At 40.6% G+C, this 25695-nt stretch overlaps 2 protein-coding genes and 1 long non-coding RNA gene across 3 annotated transcripts; 1 reads left to right on the top strand and 2 right to left on the bottom strand.

The window, feature by feature from the left end:
- Positions 1–3382: 3382 nt before the first annotated feature.
- LOC134185964 (uncharacterized) lies at positions 3383–5377 on the bottom strand. Its single transcript, XM_062653857.1, has 6 exons — positions 5158–5377; positions 4696–5019; positions 4361–4636; positions 4145–4286; positions 3737–3861; positions 3383–3555 (listed from the first exon to the last, which is right to left on the bottom strand). Exons 1-6 carry the CDS (start codon positions 5375–5377, stop codon positions 3383–3385), a joined length of 1260 nt encoding a protein of 419 aa, XP_062509841.1.
- Positions 5378–8436: 3059 nt separating this feature from the next.
- Positions 8437–9069, bottom strand: LOC134186169 (uncharacterized). The gene has a single exon (XM_062654088.1). It carries the CDS (start codon positions 9067–9069, stop codon positions 8437–8439), a length of 633 nt encoding a protein of 210 aa, XP_062510072.1.
- A 12291-nt stretch (positions 9070–21360) lies between these two features.
- LOC134186231 (uncharacterized) lies at positions 21361–24381 on the top strand. Its single transcript, XR_009970933.1, has 3 exons — positions 21361–21418; positions 21480–21580; positions 24323–24381. It is a non-coding gene; the product is annotated as an uncharacterized LOC134186231 (long non-coding RNA).
- The last annotated feature ends 1314 nt before the right edge of the window (positions 24382–25695 follow it).

Below are 25695 nucleotides of genomic sequence, written 5' to 3'. Positions count from 1 at the left end.
GGTGGTCTCTCGTCAGGAGAACTGTTTTTGTTCAACTCGTTAATTAATTTGTTACATACTGTATTTAGTTTTTACAGTGCACTGTATAGTACACATACAAACAGCAAGAATAATGCACTAAGTTTCATTAATTTAACAAGAAAAACTGATCAATTTTTATGTACACATGTACTTACGCCGAGATCTTCAGCGATTGAGCGACACGAACGGCCTTCTTTTATCTTGTCCAGCACAGCTATTCTTTCATGAAGGGCTAGGATCTTGGGTTTTTGAGGCGACAATCAATTTCATCCGTACGCACACGTGCTACTGTACTGTGGTTGATTGTGACGACACTTCTTTTGTTGTACATACCTGGATGTGTCGGTGCAGTGGCGGAGACAGACAATGCTAAGTGGTCGCTCAAGGCGGGGACTAGCCTCGAATTTCCAGACCAGAGAGCGCGCAAAACGCACGAATTCTAGTCTGGACCAAGTCGATACTAAAATGATTTCAGAAGTATTTATCAATAGCGATGCTAAATGGTAGTCTAGCAGTGTAGGATCAGTTTACCTAGATTAACATATCATTTGTAAATGCCATGAGATCTCACGAACAAAGAAGAGACGTCTGCAGTGTTTGCGGTGATATCTTGGTGGACGGCATGAAATGACGACTCTCTTATTCTTTGGCAGACTGCTAGCTAGTCTAACCGCTCGACTGGAGAGACTACCGCTCGACCAGTTGTCAAAGGTGATGGTCTAGAGACGCTGCTGTGTATGTCCGGTCACCCCAAGCTTGAAAATATCAAAGAACTGAAGCTGAAACTAAAACTAAGATGTGTGCGTGCACCAGAGTCTTCATCACGGCTCCGACATGCACTTAGCCGCCCACGCGGGTTTCACACGTGCGCAATCAGCGCTAGTGCACTTAGCATAATCAATTACTGCTAAACCAATCAGAATTTACGACCGACATTCCAGCTATGAGGAGCTGATTGGCTTAGAAGGCTATTTCCGAAATCATTTTAGTGCCGACTTGGTCCAGACTAGAGTTCTTGCGTTTTGCGCGCACTCTGGTCTGGGAGTTCGAGGCTAGGCGGGGACACATGACAACTTTGAGCCTACTTTGGTGGTCACTGGTGCGTTACAGGGGTGGTCGCTGAAGAGGGTTACGTGCAATACAGATTTTGTCTGCCAAGCCAAACTGGTCGTAAACAAGAGGTGGTTGCTCACGAGGGTGGTCGTCCAAGAGGGAAACTACTGTATAATACATTTGATGCTAAGTGATAAATCTCAATGCAAACAGTCTCTATGACCTAATTATTAGCTAAAACAAAAGTCATGCATAACTATTCAACTAAACTGAAGCCACAAGACTTAAAGTTCTCTGAGGTACAATTTAAGGAAAACGAAGTGGCAATCAAGCCAACTGTTTTATTGTCTCTGGACGGTGTAGACATCTTCAACAGGACTCTCGCATTACATTTTTGGAGTTGTATTGAGAGTCTTTTCGTTCAACACCCCAGGTGTCGTAATGTTTGATGGCTAGTAGGATGGTGTCACAAGTAACTGTGTTCTTAGCATGCACTCAGCCGGTCTTACTGTAAACTCAAGACGATCTATTTCAAGACTGACTGGCTAGTCCTAAATGCTGGGCAATGACTGAATTAACACAATACAAGTTCCCGGGTTTAAATACTACATCCTTCTCCCTCCGAGTATGTGACTGACATTAACAATTAAGTATTATGCAGTTCAACACAATAGTCTAATCTACTAAAAATTCAGTCTGTCTGGTGCCTTTCTCCTTCTGCTGGAACGGCAGATTGGAGTCACTCCTTTGTTGGCACCTAGATTTGATGCTCTAGTTAGTTTTTCTCTAAGTCTTTTTTTCCTGTGCTAATCTCTGGCGATGATACAATCGTGTCCTGTTCTATTTGTTTGTCCACTCCATCTTGTTGTTCTGGTAAGTCTGGTGCGACAACCCACTTTTTGGGTTCTTCCGGTGATACCGGTACCATTGCTCTTGAACATGGTTTATCCAGTGGATGTATTGGTTCCATCAGTAGGTCTTATGGTTCACCTCTTTCATGTCTTTCCGATTGTAAGGTTTTCTGAATCTGATCCAAATGTCGTTTGACTACCCTCCCATCCTCCAGTTTTGTTAATGTATGATAGGGGGCCTGTTTTGGACCGAACCACACAAGCTACCCAAGGACGACCTCTGTTGTAATTGTGCACATAGACTGTCACCCTGTTGTAAAGGTCTATCATACTATTCTGTTTACCCTTGTAGAAACGTTTCTGTTGCCATTGTTTTTTGTGTACCGTTTGTTCCATGTTGGGGTGTAACAAATCTAAACGTGACTGTAATTTGCAACCCATTAATAATTTAACAGGTGATATTCTTGTCGTGGAATGCGTTGTAATCCGGTAGCTGAACAACACTTCTGTCAAGCGATATGTCAAGGTTCCTTGTTTTGCAAGGGACAGTCCTTTCTTCGATACTTGTACTGCTTATTCCGCCAGCCCATTACTTGACGGATGATACGGTGCTGTTTTAATGTGGTCTATTCCATTAAACTCGTGACTGGTGAATACTGACCCATTGTCTGATACCAGTTTTTCAGGAATTCCATGAGTTGAGAAAAATTTCCTTAACTTTTCCACCGTAGTTTTCATCGTAGATGATTCTACAGGTTCTACTTCAATCCACTTTGAGTGTGCATCAGTGAGTACAAGAAACATTTTTCCTAGCAATAGTCCAGCGTAGTCAACGTGCACCCTCATCCACCGCTGATGAGGCCAAGACCAGGGATGCAATGGAGCTTTGGGGGTGGTACATTTCTTGTTTCTTGACAACTAGAACAACCTGGGACCTCGTGTTCGATGTCCCCATCCAGTCCTGGCCACCAGATATTGTTCTGGCTAAGCCTTTCATCCATGCCACACCAGGATGACCAGCATGTAACTCTTTCAAAACTCGGTTGCCCTTGAGGTGGTACAATCACCCTGTACCCCCATAATATGCATCCCTCTTCTATAGATAATTCACTTGCTCTTTGCCAGTAAGGAGTCAACGCTTTGATTAGTGGTTTATTGGGCCAACCATGATGAACATAATTGTTCTGTCCATCTTCTAACATCTCTTGCCAATACTGGTGACGATTTTAGTTGCTGTAAAAATTGAATTGTCTCTGGTTGTTCTTTCTCAGTTGTCGACGGCAGTTGTAAGGGTAATCGACTACAGGCATCTGCTCTACCAATGTACCAGCCTGGTTTGTATCGTAACGTATAACTGTAACCCGATAGGATCTGGCCCATCGATGGATTCTCGCTGATGCCATTGGCAGAAGAGGCGTATTTCCCCAACAATCCTACCAGTGGTTTATGGTCTGAGACTAGCACAAACTCTCTGCCAACAGATATTGGTGAAGTCTTTGTAGACCAAAAATTACTGCTAATGCTTCTCTTTCCACCTGTGCATAATTCATCTCCGCTTTCATCAATGTTCTTGATGCAAATGCTACTGGATGTTCTTTTCCGTTCTTCTCTCTTTGAGCCAATACAGCACCTAAACCGTACAAAGAGCATCACAAGTTACGATAGACTCCTGCTGTGGATCGAAATGTGCTAACACTTTGGCTGACACTAACAATTGTTTTGATTGGCGATAAGCTTGTTCTTGTTCACATGACTAGTTCCACTTTACTCCTTTTCGTAACAATCTATGTAGTGGAGCTAGAAATGTTGACAATTCTGTAAGAATTTGCCATAATACGATAGCAATTCTAGGTACGCTTTTAATTCTGTCACATTTTGTGGTCTGGGTGCTTCCATTATTGCCTGAATTCGTCCCTTGTCCGGATGTAAGCCTGTCCTGTCAATGACATGTCCCAAATACACTACTTCAGATTGCATGAACCGGCATTTGTCTTTATTCATCCTTATTCCAGTCTTTCCAATTTTGTCAACACCTTACCTAAGTTGCTCTTGTTCATTTCTTCCTGTTATTAATATGTCATCTAAGTAGACCACTACTTCTGGAATTGCTTGCAACAGAGTTTCCATCGTCCTTTGGAAGATACCAAGAGCCGATGAAACACCAAAACGGTAGTCTATTGTACTGAAATAATCCTTGGTGAGTATTGATGACTACATACTTTCGTGAGTTCTCATCAAGTGCAAGCTGTTGATATGCTTTATTCAAATCCAGGGTTGTAAACTGCTGTCCTTCTGCAATTCGAGCAAACAAGTCTTCAATGCGTGGAATCAGATAAGTATCACATTTCAACACTTGATTCACTGTCAACCGATAGTCTCCACAGATTCTGACCTTTCCATTGTTTTTCAGTACTGGAACTATGGGAGCCGCCCACTCCGAATAGTGAATTGGCTCAATAATTCCAGCTTTGTAAGGTCAAACAATTCTTCTTCTATCTTCTCTCTCACAGCATACGGTACCTGTCTTGGTCGGTAAAACTTGGGACTCGTCGTTTCTGTCACTGGTAATTTCACTATCGCGGCTTGCAATCTGCCTAACCTCCCACTGAACACTTCACTGTGTGATAACAATAACTCTTCCACTTTCCCTTGGTGAGGGTTTGCCTCCAAAAGGTGAACTCTTCCTACTAAACTCGGGCCAGAGCCTGCCACTACCACAAGTGGAAGAGACAATCGGCATCCATGCGAAGTGTCTACCCACAATTTCAACTTTCACTTACAGGTACCGACTCCCCAGTATATGTCTTCAGCATCTTTGTAACCTTCAATGGTGCTTCACCTTTCTTCCAGACTGACGTCCATGTTGATTTGGTCACAATAATGACACTCGCTCCCGTCGCTGTTTCCAGCTCGAGTGGCTGTCCTTGTGTGGTCACCGTTGTCTTCATAGGCTTCTCCTTTCCTTTGTGCAACGTGTCAATATTGCTGCTAATCCACTCAACCTCCTCATCCTCGATTGTATCCGACTCCGCCTCCTCATAGTCGATTTTGTATGTACCTCTACCGTTGTCCTCTTTCTGAGCCATTTTCCTCACTGTGCAACAAACAGCCTTTGCATGCTCAATTTTGCCGCAACCAAAACATTTGACATCTTGAACCAGCACTCGAACTGTGTGTTCCTGTTTACCACAGTTTTAACAACACCCGGATATCTTGTCAGTTGGTCTGTTACCTGCCTTGAGTACTCGTTGCTTCTGTAACTGGTGTACAGGCTGCTTCTGTAACTGGTGTACGGACTCTCCTTCTGGGTTGCCAGACATACTCATTTCTTCCTTCTGCTTTAACTCTGTGGTATTCTTTTCAGCTGTTTTGTGTGCGATGGCTAATTCATACACCCTCTTGAATGTCAGCTCTTCTTGTGCCAACAGCTGTCGCTGTATACGTTCATTCATTATTCCTACGACTAGTCTGTCTCGTAGCATATCACTAAGCACCACCTCGAATTAGCAATGTTCACTGAGTCGCTGCAGTTCTGCGACCGACTCACCTTCCTGACACGATCGACCGTTAAATCTAAATCTTCGCACTATTACTGATGGCTTCGGGTCAAAATGTTCTGTCAACGTCTAGTATTTCGTCGACTGACTTCTCTTTAGGCTTCAACGGAGTCACTAAACTTTGTAGAATTTGATACGTGCGAGCTCCAATCACGCTTACTAGAATAGCTCTTTGTCTATCAGCGTTGTCTACGCCATTCACTGCAAAGTACCCTGAAAGAAGAAATTTGTACGGGAGAAAAATTGTACTTTTGCTAGAAACATCACTACTTGTGTGGAATTAATTTGTGCGACAATAAGGCCATGCACAGTAAGATCATGCGCAAGGAAAAATATATGTGGAATTTATTTTGCGCAATGGGCTTGTGATCGCACAAAATCGCACGAATTTTTCTCCCATACAAATTTCTTCTTTCAGGGTATTGTTCTAACCTTTCTGCATAAAATGGCCACTCCTCCTTTAATTCGTCAAACTCCGCTATTTGTTCGAATACTGCCGCCATCCTCATCGCCAGATGTCACAAGTAAATGTGTCCTTAGCACGCTCTCAGCCGGTCTTACTGTTAACTTAAGACGATCTGTTTCAAGAATGACTGGCTAGTCCTAAATGTTGGTCAATGACTCAACTAACACAATACAAGTTGCTGGATGTATATACTACAGATGGCTATAGCAGTAGACCCTCCAGGTAGCAGTATATTTCTCCTTTTTCTTCTCATCTCTCCGTGCTGCCATGGCTCCATCAACCATCGAGGACTTGGGGTAAATGTCAGTACTCCATGGGTGAGCCAGAGAAACATGTAGATCAAGATTGTGATCTGAATCAGAGTAAAAAAGACGATGTTTGGTCTGTTGTCAGAATTGGTGTATCGATTCCTTGGTTCTCTGCGATGGTGGATGCGAAGTTCTCGGAAGCAGTCAGACCATACAGATGCCAGACATTCGTGAGACCATACAGGTCCACCTCCTGTTTTACACGTTAACAAGTCATAGCCGCTATCATTTATGGAGGCACCACAGTTGCATGTTGTTGACCAGTCAGCCATTGAAATGGAAATTCCAATTGCAGGGAGGATGCCAATCGAAAATTGCTGTTTTTGAGTGTAAACACTTCCTGAGTCTGTCTGTCTGTCTGTTTGTCCATTGTAGAATAGTTCAAACACGGTCACCATTACAGGCTAGCTAATAGCAAACTTCAAAAGTGAGTTCAATAGATCCTGTAGTAGTCTGTGTGTGTGTGTGTGTGTGTGTGTGTGTGTGTGTGTGTGTGTGTGTGTGTCTGTCTGCCTGTCTGTCTGTCTGTCTGTCTGTCTGGAAGATAAACAGAGAGCAAAGACGGAAACGATCTGATCCGCGGAAACTTGACGTGGTAGATATGTAGACAGATGTGAAGGAGAGAGACACCACACCGCGAAGAGAACAATAGTTGATGGTAAAGATATATAATGAGCAACGTTTCAGAAAAAACCTTTTTCTGGCTCAACGTATTGCTAAGATGTTTAAAAATTTCAAACAATAGGTGTTAATATTGATATCGATGATGTTGATATCAAAACCAGCTATTTACTAAAGTATGTCTGATTTATATTTAATCCATATGGGTCGAAGGTCACCAGTTTCCTGATCCATTCGGATTCTCTGCACTTGCGGGATAGGTCGTCTTTCAATCCCAGATAGTCAATGATGGTGACTTTCATATCCCCTACAGAGTGCTGTGGTTTGTTGAAATGTCGTCCTACCGGTTTGCCTTCCAGTCGTTTGTTCGTTACGTCTGCTCTGTGATTGTTCATTCGTTGATGGAGGCATTGTCCCGTCTCTCTGACATATTGCATGCCACACTTCATACACTGTATCAAGTATATCACGTTGCTTGTTCTACAGTTTTAAGTGTGGCATGCAATATGTCAGAGAGACGGGACAATGCCTCCATCAACGAATGAACAATCACAGAGCAGACGTAACGAACAAACGACTGGAAGGCAAACCGGTAGGACGACATTTCAACAAACCACAGCACTCTGTAGGGGATATGAAAGTCACCATCATTGACTATCTGGGATTGAAAGACGACCTATCCCGCAAGTGCAGAGAATCCGAATGGATCAGGAAACTGGTGACCTTTGACCCATATGGATTAAATATAAAATCAGACATACTTGAGTAAATAGCTGGTTTTGATATCAACATCATCGATATCAATATTAACACCTATTGTTTGAAAATTTTTAAACATCTTAGTCATACGTTGAGCCAGAAGAAGGTTTTTACTGAAACGTTGCTCATTATATATCTTTACCATCAACTATTGTTCTGTTCACGGTGTGGTGTCTCTCTCCTTCATATTTGTCTGTCTGTCTGTCTGTCTGTCTGTCTGTCTATTTTCTTTCACTATGGAACACAAAAAGCAAAATTTTACAAGAACACTATATGTAAAACTGCTAAGCTAAATGTTCCTCTACTGAGACATACAGATCAAATACTACTAAACTTCTAATGAATGATGTTCTGAATGTCTCTTTCATTGTCGTCCAATTCTTCATTTCCCTCTGCAATTATTGTAAGTTTTCTCAATATTACATTGGAATTGGACTTCTGGAGGCATATTGATAGTCTTTTTCTCCATTGTCCTCTAAACTGTGCTTCACTTGATCCACTTTCTACATCTCTCGATCTCTTGGCCAGCTGGTTCAAATAATTGTCTGCCTTTTCTCCCCAACAACCAAAATGTTCAATAATCAATGGAATGAAGGTAGCTTTGCATGACCCTGGATGCTGTTGATTTGAATTTTTTCTCCTCTCTTTTTGCAGCTGTAAATCTGTCCTCTCTCGATGCTCTTACCACTGTGTCGCTACTAAATGGGTGTGCCAGAGAGAAATCGAGTTCAACATTGTCACCTATTCCTGAATCATATACTATTATGTCTGGTCTGTCTTCACTGTCTATATGTTGATTCTTAGGTTCTTTTTTTGTAATGCAGTTGCAAGTCCCTGAGACACTGACACCACTCTGCCACAAGATTATTGTGTTCCCACACAGTGCCTCCACCAAGCTTACAAGTGAGGGGATGGTAACCGTCAGCATCCAGTTTCCTGCCACAGTTACAATGTGTTGCACAAGAATTGAAAGGCATCGGTTGTCCTAGTCTCAGAAAAGCCGCTATCTGAAATTCATTCTTATTTATTGCAAACTTTTCTGAAGTAGGGACTGATTCTAACCAAGCTCCTGCTCCTTTTCCTTGTAGAGATCGTAACCTGGCAGCATCTCTAGCACCTTTTGCATCATCTAAGATCAAATCTGCCCTTAGTTCGTCGATTCCTTGAGTAATTCGTTGTTGAAGCTTCACAGGATTTAAAGACAAATCACAAAGATTTGGAGCATTTCCCAAATTGTCATTCAAAGATGGAGACAAAGGTAAGGACAAAAAAGGTGAGTTTAAGTGATATGCCAATGATTGAGATGGTAGTTCTAGGTCTGTTGAGTGAATAGTATCAACAGATTCTTGCAAGGTTGGGAAGCGGAGAGGTAACTCATGAATACTGTGAGCCCAACTTGCTACAAAGGCAATGAATGCTTGATGATTCTTCATGCTTGATTTTTAGAGTAGCTTGACTCCACTTGCACTCATCAATTGACTCTAACTGCAAAATAATGTTAAATGTAGTTCTAGTCAATTCATCATGGATCTTTGCAGCAGGTTGAAGACAAGAAGGAACAACTGATCTAGCTAGGTGGTTTATCCTTGGTACATGACAATGTTGTAAAAGTAGTAGTGCACTCTGTGGATCATACAATTCAGTTAACTTTGTGCATAGATCTTGGCCAGACTTAGAAATTTTAACACATTTGACTCAACATAACTTGAACTTCCAATTGGTGTTTCTAGTATTTCTGTGCCATCAATTACCACTGGAATTTCGACCTGGCTATCAAAAGACCCACTTGGACAATAGAGCTCACACTTTCTATTACAAATAGCTAGATTTATTTTCTCAAATGATGCTTTGATATCTGATAAAACAGACATACAGCAATTTGATGGTCCTACGACATAGATGTCATCAAGATAAGCCAAGATGGTTACATTAGGATGTTGCTGCTGTAGCAAATGAAGATTTGGATGGATTGCTGTAGCAAAGAGAGCTGGTCCCAATGGGTTACCTTGATGAATTCTTTCCTCTGACTGAATGGGTACAACAGATGGATTTTTAGTGTATATTAGAGATGATGGCTTTGAATACATTTGATGGACGTGAGCTACTATCCCAGGAAAACATTTTGAGATTTCTTCTATGAGGCACTTTCTGCTGATAGAGTTGGAACAGAAAGCATTACTGACATCGGTTTTCAAAACAGACCATTCAGGATTCTGATCCATAAGCAGCTGTATATGATGAGTCAGCAACTCTGCTTCTCCAGCTGTTGCCACTCCATGTTGTATGAGGCTGAAGTACTCTGAGAAAGATAATCGTTCCTGTAAACATATTGCCCTAGCTGTAATCCTCCTTAAAGTCTCCTCGATTGCTATTAGACGAACATCTCCACTAGCTTTCAGAAGAGCTGTAAGTCGAGATGCTGACAACAAAGGGATAATGTTAGGTGAAACGTTACCATCAGCAATGAGAGCACAAACAGAATGCAAAGAATCAAAATTTGATTGTCTTGCATGAACTTGAAATGTTCGTACCTCCTTCCGGATGGAACACAACTTCAGCCTCTGGGAGCTTTCCGCAAAACTTCGCTCACACTAGATTTTGTCAGGATGAGTTGTTGTTTGTCATCACAACAAAGATCTTGTAAAGGAGAACATTGAGAAGGATGTTTTGATTTCAATTTTTGTATAGTCTCATAGGTCGCTGGAGCTAAACCTTGACTTGTTAGAATCTTAGCAGCTCTTGACAATTCTCCACTTTTGACTAGCCGTAGAGCTTCCTTCATTTTCTGGTCAGCTTCAGTAGATCCTGGATGTGGTAGTAATTCTGGTCTACTTAGCTGAATTAGCTCTTCCCAGTGGAAGTCCAGGAACCCCCTGTACGCAGCCTTGATTTCCTTAAAGCCAGATTTCCCTCCTCTTTTCTGAGGACGAAGAATTATCCTTGGAATCAGAAACAAAAGCTTCCACCCTGAATTATTCATAGGATTGGTTTCAATTTCCCTAAATGCCACTTTGACGCATTCCTGGAAAGTAGCCTTGAGATTGCAAGGAATATGTCGTACAGATCTTGGAGGAAGTGATTCTAGGATCTGGTTGATGGTTAATTAAAGAGAATATCAAATCCCAGGCACGAGCTTCTTGGTGTTTAGCATCATTGTAAGCTGAGGAGCGGTTGCTATGGGCAAATGTTGCGTAGTCGTTGTTATGGACAGATGTTCTGACCCGTTTGGCTGGCTGTCACTGAATTGACTTCTGGCTGGATTGATTGGAAGCTGAGTTGTACGTGACACGCTCTTGGGAGAATGTTGTTTCAATTTTCTAAACCAATGTAGGCAGGAAGAGCATTGTTCAAATTATGACGACAGATGAGGTCGTCAGACCAGTCCTGTGGTTTGTGAACTTGACGAATGTGGTTAAACAGCGGTTTGTAGTACCAGACATAGAACAACCTTCAACGGGACATTTTTCAGTAATTGGCAATTGAGTTTGTCTGTCTGTATGTATGTATGTATGTATGTATGTATGTATGTATGTATGCATGTATGTATGTCTGTTTGTCTGTTTGTCTGTCTGTGTGTCTGTCTGTCTGTCTTCATATTCTTTCACTTGCCTGGCCACTAAATCTCTCGGTCTACAACATACATAAGATTCGAATGCTACAAGGAAGTGTTTAATTGTATACACATTTGATTCGTTTTGTGTTGTAGGCAGGCTGGTGCTCTCGGTTCTCGTTTGACTGGAGCTGGATGGGGTGGTTGCTGTGTTTCTATGGTTCCCAGTGGAAAGGTTGAATCTTTCCTGAGTTATGTCAGAGAGCAATACTACATGGCCCGTGGTTTTGCTGTCTCTGATGAATATTTGTTTCAGAGTAAACCAGGAACTGGAGCTCACATCATCCAAATGTAGAAGCGTAATTTACTAATACATTCCAAGTGACCAAATTGAGGTGCTGGATTTGTTACTGGCTTTTTGACTTGCAATGATTTGCATTGGAATAGCTGGTTTTCTTTTGTTGTTTTTACTAGAGAATGATTGTGAAGAGGTCTGATTTGTAAGAAGTTTTCTTGCAGAAACTTTTAACATTCTACGCGTATTGTTTTACCTACCATTCTTGATTAGCTAGAAACCCACTACGACGCGTGATGGGACTGTTGCATGGTATCACGCAGGACGCGCTGTTTACCCTCACCCTAAAGTCAAGATTAATTAGCTACGAGCGTAAAAGAAGGACACCACAATAAGTAGTGGACTGCTTCGCGAGAAGCTCACTCTAAACGGGCTGAATTGACTTCCGGTCTGTCTGCCGGTATGTCGCTATGTACCTACCTATGTTTCTATATTTGTAGTTTTGTTTGTAAGCGTGTGTCACGCTCGGAGAGTTTGTCGAGCCAATCAGCAATCGTTTTAGGACACAAAACGTAGGTGACGTAATACTAGCTTGTCAGCGTGAATCACTCTTGGGAATTTGTTGAGCCAATCAACAGTCCTTTGGGAGACCAACAATGGGTGACGTGACAATCCCGCGCATTACAGAAAAGCCGAGATGTCGTAAACCTCCATTTTACGGTCAAACTGTCGTCATTGATCTCAACTTGTCTTCAGAACTAGAAAAACGCTCGTCAATTTCGGAGTTTTCGCTGGATTTTGTCTTCTTTCTTCTTCTTCTGCTTCTTCTCCTTCTTCTCCTCCTCCTCCTCCTCCTCCTCCTCCTCCTAACACCCAAAAAGGAAAATGTAGGGAATGTGGGGTTGGAAGGATTCACTAATGATGTCTTGCTTTGGTTCATATTATCTATAGATCTTGTTTCTGTTACTTTTTATACAATTCCTACATCTATTTCTTTTTTCAGAGAAAAAGTTTTTAAAATTCTATATATTTATATATTCATATATATATATATATATATATATATATATATATATATATATATATATATATATATATATATATATATATATATATATATATATATATATATATATATATATATATACGTGTAAACGTGCGTCAGCACTTGTCATATGGATTTACGGCAAAGCAGAAAGACAAATCGACAAAACGACGATGCCAGATGAATGCAATTTTGATTCCATAACATTTGCGCTAAGAATTGAAGCAAGGGACTCCTTTCGAGGGGTCGACTCAATTGTAATTTGTTGGCGAAAAGAGACAAACGACTCTCGATTTTGCTCCCTTACTCGACTAAAGAGCAAAGGAGACTGATTCGTGACAAACGTAATAAAAAGGAAAAGCTAAAAAAAGAGAAAAGTCTGTTTTTCTTGAGTTTCCGCGCGTTACTTTGATAGAAATTATTGCTACGCAACTATTATCACGTGACTACACGACCATTGTTACGCGACTATCTCAGTAATCAAGTGAGACGATTGAAGCGTGAACGAAGAATTGAAGACAACTATAGTATTTTGCGTTCGATTATCCGAACTCGTCGTTCAGTTACCCGATTCAGGCAAGCAATTATCCGAATTGGGCGTTCAGTTATCCGATTCCGGCTTTCAATTATCCGATGTTCTGTCCTAAATAGAAGTACCAAATATAGAAATAATTATTTTAGTCGCACATTTCATTCATGACGTCTTTCTATGATGCTCACTCACGTTTCAGCTGAACAATAAATGATTGATTAATCTCAATAATTTGTAATTCAAGAAAGGTGGGAAGGCGAAGTAGTGAAATTCGAGCTCTTGATTAGCTAAAAACCAGCTGCGACGCATGATGGACTGTTGCATGGTATCACGCAAGACGCGCGATTTACAAAGTATGCGGATTACACCAAGATTGACGGAGCAAGGCGTTGTTGTAGGCTTCCTAGATATGTAGATTTAGTTCGCTCACAACAGCTTAGTTAGACCTCCGCGGAAACGTGGGACACCAAGATTAGTGCAAAGGAAATTATCCTACAACACACGCTAAAAATTCACGCTAAAGTAGAGATTAATTACAAATTATTGAGTCTATACAGCTGATGAATGATGATATTTGAGCAGCTGCCCAACCGCAGACTATGTAAGTTATTTAGTTGCACAACAGCCGTAAGCAACGGATAATTGAACGCCTGAATCGGTTAATTGAACGCAAAATACTTTAGAAGAGCAACTGAAAGTCTGTTTCCTGAGTTCCCGGGATTGTTTGACAAAAACTATTGCTAAGTAACGCAACCATTGGTACGCGAATTGGTAAAGACAGAACACCATCGCTCGCCAACACAATGCTAACCGAGCATTTACTAGTTTATTGGCGAGCGAAGCGAGCCTCTCTCTTGTCATGTCAATTGAGCTCGAGATATATTTTATTTATATATTTATATATTTATATATTTATATATTTATATATTTATATGCGTACGTCAGCACTTGTCATATAGATTTACGGCAAAACGGAAAGGCGGATCGACAAAACGACGATGCCAGATGAATGCAATTTTGACTCCGTAACATATGCGCGAAAATTGAATAACGTGTCCCCTTTCGAGGGGTCAACTCGATTGTAATTTCGTGGCGATAAGAGTAAAACGACTCTCGATTTTGCTCCCTTATGCGACTAAAGAGCAAAGGAGACTGATACGTGACAAACGGAATGGAAAGAAAAAAGCTAAAAGAAGGGAAAAGTCTGTTTTTTGAGTTTCCGCGCGTTACTTTGACAGAAATTATTGTGACGCAACCATTATCACGTGACTACGCGACCATTGTTACGCGCCTATCTCAGCTAATAAACGAGTGAGACAATTGAAGCGTGAACGAAAAATTGAAGACAACTAGAGTATTTTGCGTTCAATTATCCGATTCAGGCAATCAGTTATCCGAATTGGGCGTTCAGTTATCCCATTCAGGCATTCAATTATCCGACTCAGGTATTCAATTATCCGATGTTCTGTCTTATAAGTACTAAATTTATAGAAATAATTGTTTCAGTCTGATACGTAAAGTCAAAACCGCGCACATTTCTTTCATGACGTCTTTCTATGATGCTCACTCACGTTTCAGCTGAACAATAAATGATTGATTCAAGAAAGGTGAGAAGGCGAAGCAGTAAAATTCGAGCTCTTGATTAGCTAGGAACCTGCTACAACGCATGATGGACTGTTGCATGGTATCACGCAGGACGCGCTGTTTACAAAGTGTGCGGATTACACCACGATTGACGGAGCAAGGCGTTGTTGTAGGCTTCCTAGATATGTAGATTTAGTTCACTCACAACAGCTTAGTTAGACATCCGCGGAAACGTGGGACACCAAGATTAGTGCAAAAGAAATTATCGTACAACATATACTAAATATTTACACTAAAGTCAAGATTAATTACAAAATTATTGCGACTAGACAGCTGATGAATGATGATGTCTAAGCAGCTGCCCAACCGCAGACTGTGTAAGTTATTCAGCTTTACATGATATTGCACAGCAGCCCCTGGCAAAGGGTAAATGAACGCCCAATTCGGATAATTGACCTACGGATTCGTATAACTGAACGCAAAATACTATAAAAGAGCAACTAAAAGTCTACAAATTATTGCGTCTATACAGCTGATGAATGATGATATTTGAGCAGCTGCCCAACCGCAGACTATGTAAGTTATTCAGTTTTCCATGATATTGCACAACAGCGGTAAGCAACGGATAATTGAACGCATGAATCGGATAATTGAACGCATGAATAGGATAACTGAACACCGGATTTGGATAATTGAACACCAGATTCGGATAATCGAACGCAAAATACTATAGAAGAGCAAATGAAAGTCTGTTTCCTGAGTCAACGCGTTTGTTTGACAGAAACTATTGCTACGTAACGCAACCATTGTTACGCGAATAGGTAAAGACGGAACACCATCGCTCGCCAAACACAATGCTAACCGAGCATTTACTAGTTTATTGGCGAGCGAAGCGAGCCTCTCTCTTGTCATGTCAATTGAGCTCGAGATATATTTTATTTATATATTTATATATTTATATGCGTACGTCAGCACTTGTCATATAGATTTACGGCTAAACGGAAAGACGGATCGACAAAGCGACGATGCCAGATGAATGCAATTTTGACTCCGTAACATATGCGCTAAAAATTGAATAACGTGTCCCCTTTCGAGGGGTCGACTCAATTGTAATTTCGTGGCGAGACGAGTGAAACGACTCTCGATTTTGCTCCCTTACGCGACTAAAGAGAAAAAGAGACTGATACGTGACAAATGGAATGGAAAGATAAAGCTAAAAGAAGAGAAAAGTCTGTTTTTTGAGTTTCCGCGCGTTACTTTGATAGAAATTATTGCTTCGCAACCATTGTCACGTGACTATGCGATCATTGTTACGCGACTATCTCAGTAAACGAGTGAGACGATTGAAGCGTGAACGAAGAATTGAAGACAACTAGAGTATTTGGCGTTCAATTATCCGAACTCAGCGTTCAGTTAACGGATTCAGGCCAGCAATTATCCGAATTGGGCGTTCAGTTATCAGATTCAGGCATTCAATTATCTGACATTCAATTATCCGATGTTCTGTTTTAATTAGAAGTACCAAATATAGAAATAATTATTTTAGTCGCACATTTCTTTCATGACGTCTTTATAAGATGCTCACTCACGTTTCAGCTGAACACTAGATGATTGATTCAAGAAAGGTGGGAAGGCGAAGTAGTGAAATTCGAGCTCTTGATTAGCTAAAACCCGCTACGATGCATGATGAACTGTTGCATGGTATTATGCACGCAGGACGCGCAGTTTACAAAGTATGCGGATTACACTACGATTGACGGAGCAAGGCGTTGTTGTAGGCTTCCTAGATATGTAGATTTAGTTCGCTCACAACAGTTAGACCTCCGCGAAAACGTGGGACACCAAGATTAGTGCAAAGGAAATTATCGTACAACACACGCTAAAAATTCACGCTAACGTCAAGATTAATTACAAATTATTGCGTCTAGACAGCTGATGAATGATGATATTTGAGCAGCTGCCCAACCGCAGACTATGTAAGTTATTCAGTTTTCATGATATTGCACAACAGCCGTAAGCAACGGATAATTGAACTCCGAGTTCAGATAATTGAACACCGTATTCGAATAATTGAAGGAGAAATACTATAGAAGAGCAACTGAAAGTCTGTTTCCTGAGTTCCCGCGTTTGTTTGACAGAAACTACTGCTTCATAACGCAACCATTGTTACGCGAATAGGTAAAGACAGAACACCATGGCTCGCCAAACACAATGCTAACCGAGCATTTACTAGTATATTTATATATTTACATATTTATATATTTATATGCGTACGTCAGCACTTGTCATATGGATTTACGGCAAAACGGAAAGGCGGATCGACAAAACGACGATGCCAGATGAATGCAATTTTGACTCCGTAACATATGCGCTAAAATTGAAACAAGGGACCCTTTTCGAGGGGTCGACTTAATTGTAATTTCTTGGCGAGAAGAGTAAAACGACTCTCGATTTTGCTCCCTTACGCGACTAAAGAGCAAAGGAGACTGATTCGTGACAAACGGGATGGAAAGGAAAAGCTAAAAGAAGAGAAAAGTCTGTTTTTTGAGTTTCCGCGCGTTACTTTGATAGAAATTATTGCTACGCAACCATTGTCACGTGACTATGCGATCATTGTTACGTAACTATCTCAGCTAATAAACGAGTGAACGAAAAATTGAAGACGATTATAGTATTTTGCGTTCAATTATCCGATTCAGGCAATCAATTATCCGATTTGGGCGTTCAGTTATTCGATTCGGGCATTCAATTATCCGACTCAGGTATTCAATTATCCGATGTTCTGTCTTAGAAGTACTAAATTTATAGAAATAATTGTTTCAGTCTGATACGTAAAGTCAAAACGGCGCACATTTCTTTCATGACGTCTTTCTATGATGCTCACTCACGTTTCAGCTGACCAATAAATGATTGATTCAAGAAAGGTGAGAAGGCGAAGTAGTGAAATTCGAGCTCTTGATTAGCTAAAAACCTGCTAAGACGCATGATGGACTGTTGCATGGTATCACGCAGGACGCTCGGTTTACAAAATATGCGAATTACACCACGATTGACGGGATAAAACCGTTGTTGTAGGTTTCCTAGATATGTAGATTTAGTTCGCTCACAACAGTCTAGTTAGACCTCCGCGGAAACGTGGGACACCAAGATTAGTGCAAAGAAAAATATCGTACAACACAAGCTAAAAATTCACGCTAAAGTCAAGATTAATTACAAATTATTGCGTCTAGACAGCTGATGAATGATGATATTTGAGCAGCTGCCCAACCGCAGACTATGTAAGTTATTCAGTTTTCCATGATATTGCACAACAGCCGTAAGGAACGGATAATTGAACGCCCAATTTGGATAATTGAACGCCCAATTCGGATAATTGAACGCCAAATACTATAGAAGAGCAACTGAAAGTTTGTTTCCTTAGTTCCCGCGTTTGTTTGACAGAAACTATTGCCACGTAACGCAACCATTGTTACACGAATTATCACTCAATAGGTAAAGATAGAACACCATCGCTCGCCAAACACAATGCTAACCGAGCATTTACTAGTGTAATTGGCGAGCGAAGCGAGCCTCTCTCTTGTCATGTCAATTGAGCTTGAGATATATTATATTTATATATTTATATATTTATATGCGTACGTCACCACTTGTCATATGGATTTACGGCAAAACAGAAAGACAAATCGACAAAACGACGATGCCAGATGAATGCACTTTTGACTCCGTAACATAGGCGCTAAAAATTGAAGCAAGGGACTCCTTTCGAGGGATCGACTCAATTGTAATTTGTTGGCGAGAAGAGTCAAACGACTGTCGATTTTGCTCCCCTGCGCGACTAAAGAGCAAAGGAGACTGATGCGTGACAAACGGAATGAAAAGGAAAAGCTAAAAGAAGAGAAAAGTCTGTTTTTTGAGTTTCCGCGCGTTACTTTGATAGAAATTATTGCTACGCAACCATCGTCACGTGACTATGCGATCATTGTTACGTAACCATCTCAGCTAATAAACGAGTGAGACGATTGAAGCGTGAACGAAGAATTGAAGACAACTATAGTATTCTGCGTTCAAATATTCGAACTCGGCATTTAGTTACCCGATTCAGGCAAGCAATTATCCGAATTGAGCGTTCAGTTATCCGATTTGGGCATTCAATTATCCGATGTTCTGTCCTAATTAGAAGTAAGAAATATAGAAATAATTATTTTAGTCGCACATTTCTTTCATGACGTCTTTTGATGCTCACACACATTTCAGCTGAACAATAAATGATTGATTCAAGAAAGGTGGAAAGGCAAAGTAGTGAAATTCGAGCTCTTGATTAGCTAAATACCCGCTGCGACGCATGATGGACTGTTGCATGCATGTTATCACGCAAGACGCGCGATTTACAAAGTATGCGGATTACACGATTGATGGATCAAGGCGTTGTTGTAGGCTTCCTAGATATGTAGATTTATTTCGCTCACAACAGCTCAGCTGGACCTTCGTGGAAACGTGGGACACCAAGATTAGTGCAAAGGAAATTATCCTACAACACACGCTAAAAATTCACGCTAAAGTCAAGATTAATTACAAATTATTGCGTCTAGACAGCTGCTGAATGATGATATTTGAGCAGCTGCACAACCGCAGACTTGTAAGTTATTCAGTTTTTCATGATATTGCACAACAGCCATAAGCAACGGATAATTGAACGCCTGAATCGGTTAATTGAACGCCGAGTTCGGATAATTGAATACCGGATTCGGATAATTGAACGCCAAATACTATAGAAGAGCATCTGAAAGACTGTTTCCTGAGTCTTCGCGTTTGTTTGACAAAAGCTATTGCTATACGTAACGTTACCATTTTTACGCGAATAGGTAAAGACAGAACATCATCTCTCGCCAAACACAATGCTAACCGATCATTTACTAGTATATTTATATATTTATATACGTACGTCAGCACTTGTCATATGGATTTACGGCAAAACGGATAGATGGATCGACAAAACGACGATGTCAGATGAATGCAATTTTGACTCCGTAACATATGCGCTAAAAATTGAAACAAGGGACCCTTTTTGAGGGTCGACTCAATTGTAATTTGTTGGCGATAAGAGTCAAACGACTCTCGATTTTGCTCCCTTACGCGACTAAAGAGCAAAAGAGACTGATACGTGACAAACTGAATGAAAAGAAAAAGCTAAAAGAAAAGAAAAGTCTGTTTTTTGAGTTTCCGCGCGTTACTTTGACAGAAATTATTGCGACGCAACCATTATCACGTGACTATGCGACCTTTGTTACGCGACTATCTTAGTAAACGAGTGAGACGATTGAAGCGTAAACGAAGAATTAAAGACAACTATAGTATTTGCGTTCAATTATCTGATTCAGGCAACAATTATCCGAATTGGGCGTTCAGTTATCCGATTCGGGCATTCAATTATCCGATGTTCTGTCTTGTAAGTACCAAATTTATAGAAATAATTGTTTTAGTCTGATACGTAAAGTCGAAACCGCGCACATTTCTTTCATGACGTTTTTCTATGATGCTCAGTCACGTTTCAGCTGAACAATAAATAATTGATTCAAGAAAGGTGGGAAGGCGAAGTAGTAAAATTCGAGCTCTTGATATATAGCTAAATCCTGCTAAGACGCATGATGGACTGTTGCATGGTATCATGTATGACGCGCGGTTTACAAAGTATGCGGATTACACCACGATTGACGGATCAAGACGTTGTTGTAGGCTTCCTAGATATGTAAATTTAGTTCGCTCACAACAGCTTAGCTAGACTTCTGCGGAACGTGGGACACCAAGATTAGTGCAAAGGAAATTATCGTACAACACACACTAAATATTCACGCTAAAGTCAAGTTTAATTACAAATTATTGCGTCTAGACAGCTGATGAATGATGATATTTGAGCGTCTGCCCAACCGCAGACTATGGAAGTTATTCAGTTTCCATGATATTGCACAACAGCCGTAAGCAACGGATAATTGAACGTCTGAATTGGATAATTGAACATCGAATTCGGATAATTGAACGCAAAATACTAGAGAAGAGCAACTGAAAGTCTGTTTCCTGAGTCAACGCGTTTGTTTGACATAAACTATTGCTATACGTAACGCAAACATTGTTACGCGAATAGGTAAAGACCGAACACCATCGCTCGCCAAACACAATGCTAACCGAGCATTTACTAGTTGGCGAGCAAAGCGAGCCTCTCTCTTGTCATGTCAATTGAGCTCGAGATATATTTTTTATATATATTTATATATTTATATATTTATATATTTATATGCGTACGTCAGCACTTGTCATATGGATTTACGGCAAAACAGAAAGGCGGATCGACAAAACGACGATGCCAGATGAATGCAATTTTGACTCCGTAACATATGCGCTAAAATTGAAGCAAGGGACCCTTTTCGAGGGGTCGACTTAATTGTAATTTTTTGGCGGGAAGAGTAAAACGACTCTCGATTTTGCTCCCTTACGCGACTAAAGAGCAAAGGAGACTGATTCGTGACAAACGGGATGGAAAGGAAAAGCTAAAAGAAGAGAAAAGTCTGTTTTTTGAGTTTCCGCGCGTTACTTTGACAGAAATTATTGTGACGCAACCATTATCACGTGACTACGTGACCATTGTTACGCGACTATCTTAGTAAACGAGTGAGACGATTGAAGCGTGAACGAAAAATTGAAGACGATTATAGTATTTTGCGTTCAATTATCCGATTCAGGCAATCAATTATCCGATTCGGGCATTCAATTATCCGACTCAGGTATTCAATTATCCGATGTTCTGTCCTAGAAGTACTAAATTTATAGAAATAATTGTTTCAGTCTGATACGTAAAGTCAAAACGGCGCACATTTCTTTCATGACGTCTTTCTATGATGCTCACTCACGTTTCAGCTGACCAATAAATGATTGATTCAAGAAAGGTGAGAAGGCGAAGTAGTGAAATTCGAGCTCATGATTAGCTAAAAACCTGCTAAGACGCATGATGGACTGTTGCATGGTATCACGCAGGACGCTCGGTTTACAAAATATGCGAATTAAACCACGATTGACGGGATAAAACCGTTGTTGTAGGTTTCCTAGATATGTAGATTTAGTTCGCTCACAACAGTCTAGTTAGACCTCCGCGGAAACGTGGGACACCAAGATTAGTGCAAAGAAAAATATCGTACAACACAAGCTAAAAATTCACGCTAAAGTCAAGATTAATTACAAATTATTGCGTCTAGACAGCTGATGAATGATGATATTTGAGCAGCTGCCCAACCGCAGACTATGTAAGTTATTCAGTTTTCCATGATATTGCACAACAGCCGTAAGGAACGGATAATTGAACGCCCAATTTGGATAATTGAACGCCCAATTCGGATAATTGAACGCCAAATACTATAGAAGAGCAACTGAAAGTCTGTTTCCTTAGTTCCCGCGTTTGTTTGACAGAAACTATTGCCACATAAAGCAACCATTGTTACACAAATTATCACTCAATAGGTAAAGATAGAACACCATCGCTCGCCAAACACAATGCTAACCGAGCATTTACTTGTATATTTGGTGAGCGAAGCGAGCCTCTCTCTTGTCATGTCAATTGAGCTCGAGATATATTATTGGCGAACGAAGCGAGCCTCTCTCTTGTCATGTCAATTGAGCTCGAGATATATTTTATTTATATATTTATATATTTATATATTTATATATTTATATATTTATATATTTATATATTTATATGCGTACGTCAGCACTTGTCATATGGATTTACGGCAAAACGGAAAGACGGATCAACAAAACGACGATGCCAGATGAATGCAATTTTGACTCCGTAACATATGCGCGAAAATTGAAGTAAGGGCCCTTTTCGAGGGGTCGACTTAATTGTAATTTCTTGGCGAGAAGAGTGAAACGACTCTCGATTTTACACCCTTACGCGACTAAAGAGCAAAGGAGACTGATACGTGACAAACGGGATGGAAAGGAAAAGCTAAAAGAAGAGAAAAGTCTGTTTTTTGAGTTTCCACGCGTTACTTTGACAGAAATTATTGTGACGCAACCATTATCACATGACTACGCGACCATTGTTACGCGCCTATATCAGCTAATAAACGAGTGAGACAATTGAAGCGTGAACGAAAAATTGAAGACAACTAGAGTATTTTGCGTTCAATTATCCGATTCAGGTAATCAGTTATTCGAATTGGGTGTTCAGTTATCCCATTCAGGCATTCAATTATCCGACTCAGGTATTCGCACTACTGGCCCGCACGCTCGTAAATCGACGTAAATAGCACGTAAATCGACGTAAAATACGAAGACACGTAATATTTTCGTAATTTACGATCCTGGGTCGTATTTTACGTCTGTAGTGACCTTTGCGCATGCACTTTGCCACGTAAATTACGAAGATCGTAAATTACGCAAGATTTACGTGTCTTCGTATTTTACGTCTATTTACGCCCTATCTAGATACACTGATTTACGCAACATCGCTAGGTCATAATGACACGTGCACTGTGCGATTACACTGTGTAATCATGCACAGTGCACGTGTCATTATGACCTAGCGATGTTGCGTAAATCAGCGTATCTAGATAGGGCGTAAATAGACGTAAAATACGAAGACACGTAAATCTTGCGTAATTTACGATCCTAGGTCGTATTTTACGTTTGAAGTGTAGTTTTGCGCATGCACTTTGAGGCGTAAATTACGAGGATAGTAAATTACGCTAAATTACGAGTATCGTAAATTACGAGGATCGTAAATTACGCTAAATTACGAGGATCGTAAATTACGAGGATCGTAAATTACGGTAAATTACGTGTCTTCGTAATTTACGTTTATTTACGTGCTACTTACGTCGATTTACGAGCCAGTACTTGCCTCATAGTCATAATAGACGACTGTCTAAGCTATTTGTGAGAATAATCATATTCATTCTAGCTTGCAACCTCATTCCGGACGCCTGCAAGGTGAAAACGTTTACATCTAAATTAACATATAATGCAATACGCCATCAGCAGCTGGCATCAGTATGAGAATATTAGAAGATCCTGCTATTTATATCATTACATGTTGATTTGTAACGGGTGTATAGGTGATGGCGGTGAGTCACTGTGCTAATGTCACAAGAAAACAAGATATACATATATAATAACAATAATGATAATAATAATAATAATGAAATCTAATAGTACCCAGGGAGTTCGTCGTAAACAACGTTGCTCCGCTAATTGCGGAGACCGTCCAAGAGATGTATAGCATCATGACTTCAATCAGGGGAAACCTGCTTTTTCAATTAAGTCACAGTCAAGAATTCTTTTGGAGACGCTTATGTGAAATAGCAAGTCATTCCATGCGGGAGCTGATGCTGAATCTGGGGAAATAATCAAGGACCATCGCTATGAAACCAATGTCATCGCAACTGGAGTTGTCTTCTATCCATTGGCAGTGGAATCATTTGGTACTAGGAGAAGCTCTTGAACATGTATCTTCATTAATTAAGATTGATGCCCCCGTTCAGTTCATGCAAATGTAAGCAGTAGACAAAGGCTCTAGAGACCAACGGTTTGATAAACCCGTCAATCATGATCAGGTACCGCCCGTGGGAGGGGCTACGCAGTATACAATCGAGTTGATAGGCGTAGAGCTGTCATTATACGCTTTCTGCCAGGAATCATGGATGGACCACCTGAGTTGATGAAAGGAACGAGAGAACGCTTACGATACAGGGTAAGCTAGTTCGGTATGTGCATGATTAACAAAAAATCGATGTTCGTGCATACGTGATCGTGCATACAAAAAATAACTGCATCGTGCATACTAATAGGTCTAGTTTCTCTAGGCAGAAATTAGATTGGCGGCGGATTGCCTTGGCAAGACCTGCTCTAGAGCAGACTTACAAAAGGCTTCTAAGAAGGTAAGCTTCGATTCAGATGTCAGTATGATCTCTTCGCGTGATCTCGATCGGTGATCTATAGCTAATATGCATATGTCTGTGGAAACAGGTTGTCAAAGTCTACTCTAGAGTAGGTCTTGCCCAGGTTATGGGAGACATAAGAGAGAGAATAAAACGGCGTGAGTATGACAGAGAGTAAGCGTACATTGTTTTGCACTGTTGTATGCATCTAACGTCAGCAACTTCTTCGAAGAGACGACGTTCAGCGGGACTGTGGAAATGACGAGAGTCGGTACGAGTCGTCACTTTGTTAGATACGGAGCTGTCGTGTTTGATGCAACTGTTCCCCGAAACTCCAGCAACGTCTTCGAACAGACGACGTTCAGCGGGCCTGTCGAAATGATGAGAGTCGGCGGTCGTTATATATGAGGAACGGATTATCCGGGTAAGTATTGTACATGACTCGCACGTTACGGGATTCACGTCGAAATTATAGATGCAAAATTTGATACACCTGTTCTCAGCCACGGGATTGTCGAAATGACTTCAACGGGATCAATAATCCAATAAATTGGAATTTTTGAAACTGAATACGCGTCGAATAGATGACAAGTTCGATACACCTGTTCCTCGCAACGGCAGCAACGTCTAAGTCGAAATGGTTTCACCTTATCGCTAATCCAAAAATCAACGGGCTCTAGACACGGCAATTGTACGGTATATAACTATGAATGAGAATTCTGTCTGGCTGCTACTAAACAGTAAAAGCACTTACACAACGGCTAATTAGTAACAGTAAACGGTTGTCTATACAAACTGTACGTGACCTGTTTACACCCCCTTTGTCTTTTCAAGCATCAAACGCATTTTTAGATACTTTCTGCTATAATCTCTACTTATAAAGGCGACCTGTTTTTCTGTCTATCTGTCTGTCTGTCTGACTGTCAATGTTATTATATTTTTATAAATCAGAACTATTACAGGCTAAATCAAATTAAGCAAAGCACGATACACTACATTAAAATGACAACTAAAAAAACTGAACACTGTCTGTCTGTCTCTCGATTACATGGATGGACATCACAACGTACATGGCCACCATAGAAGACGCTTAACTTGATGCGACGTAAAGATGCGTACATCTATGA

This window comes from Corticium candelabrum, chromosome 10 (assembly GCF_963422355.1).
Source record: "Corticium candelabrum chromosome 10, ooCorCand1.1, whole genome shotgun sequence".
Classification (NCBI taxonomy): Eukaryota; Metazoa; Porifera; class Homoscleromorpha; order Homosclerophorida; family Plakinidae; genus Corticium; species Corticium candelabrum.
The sequence above is the reverse complement of the archived record's forward strand: the minus strand, read 5'-3'. Positions and strand labels throughout refer to the sequence as shown.

Coding starts and splice junctions, on each gene's coding strand:
- LOC134186169 (XM_062654088.1), bottom strand. CDS start 9,069: ATGAAGAATCATCAAGCATTCATTGCCTTTGTAGCAAGTTGGGCTCAC.
- LOC134185964 (XM_062653857.1), bottom strand. CDS start 5,377: ATGAATGAACGTATACAGCGACAGCTGTTGGCACAAGAAGAGCTGACA. Junction 3,862..4,144: donor CTTGATGAGAACTCACGAAA/GTATGTAGTCAT, acceptor TGTCATTGACAG/GACAGGCTTACATCCGGACA. Junction 3,556..3,736: donor TGGCAAATTCTTACAGAATT/GTCAACATTTCT, acceptor TGTACGGTTTAG/GTGCTGTATTGGCTCAAAGA.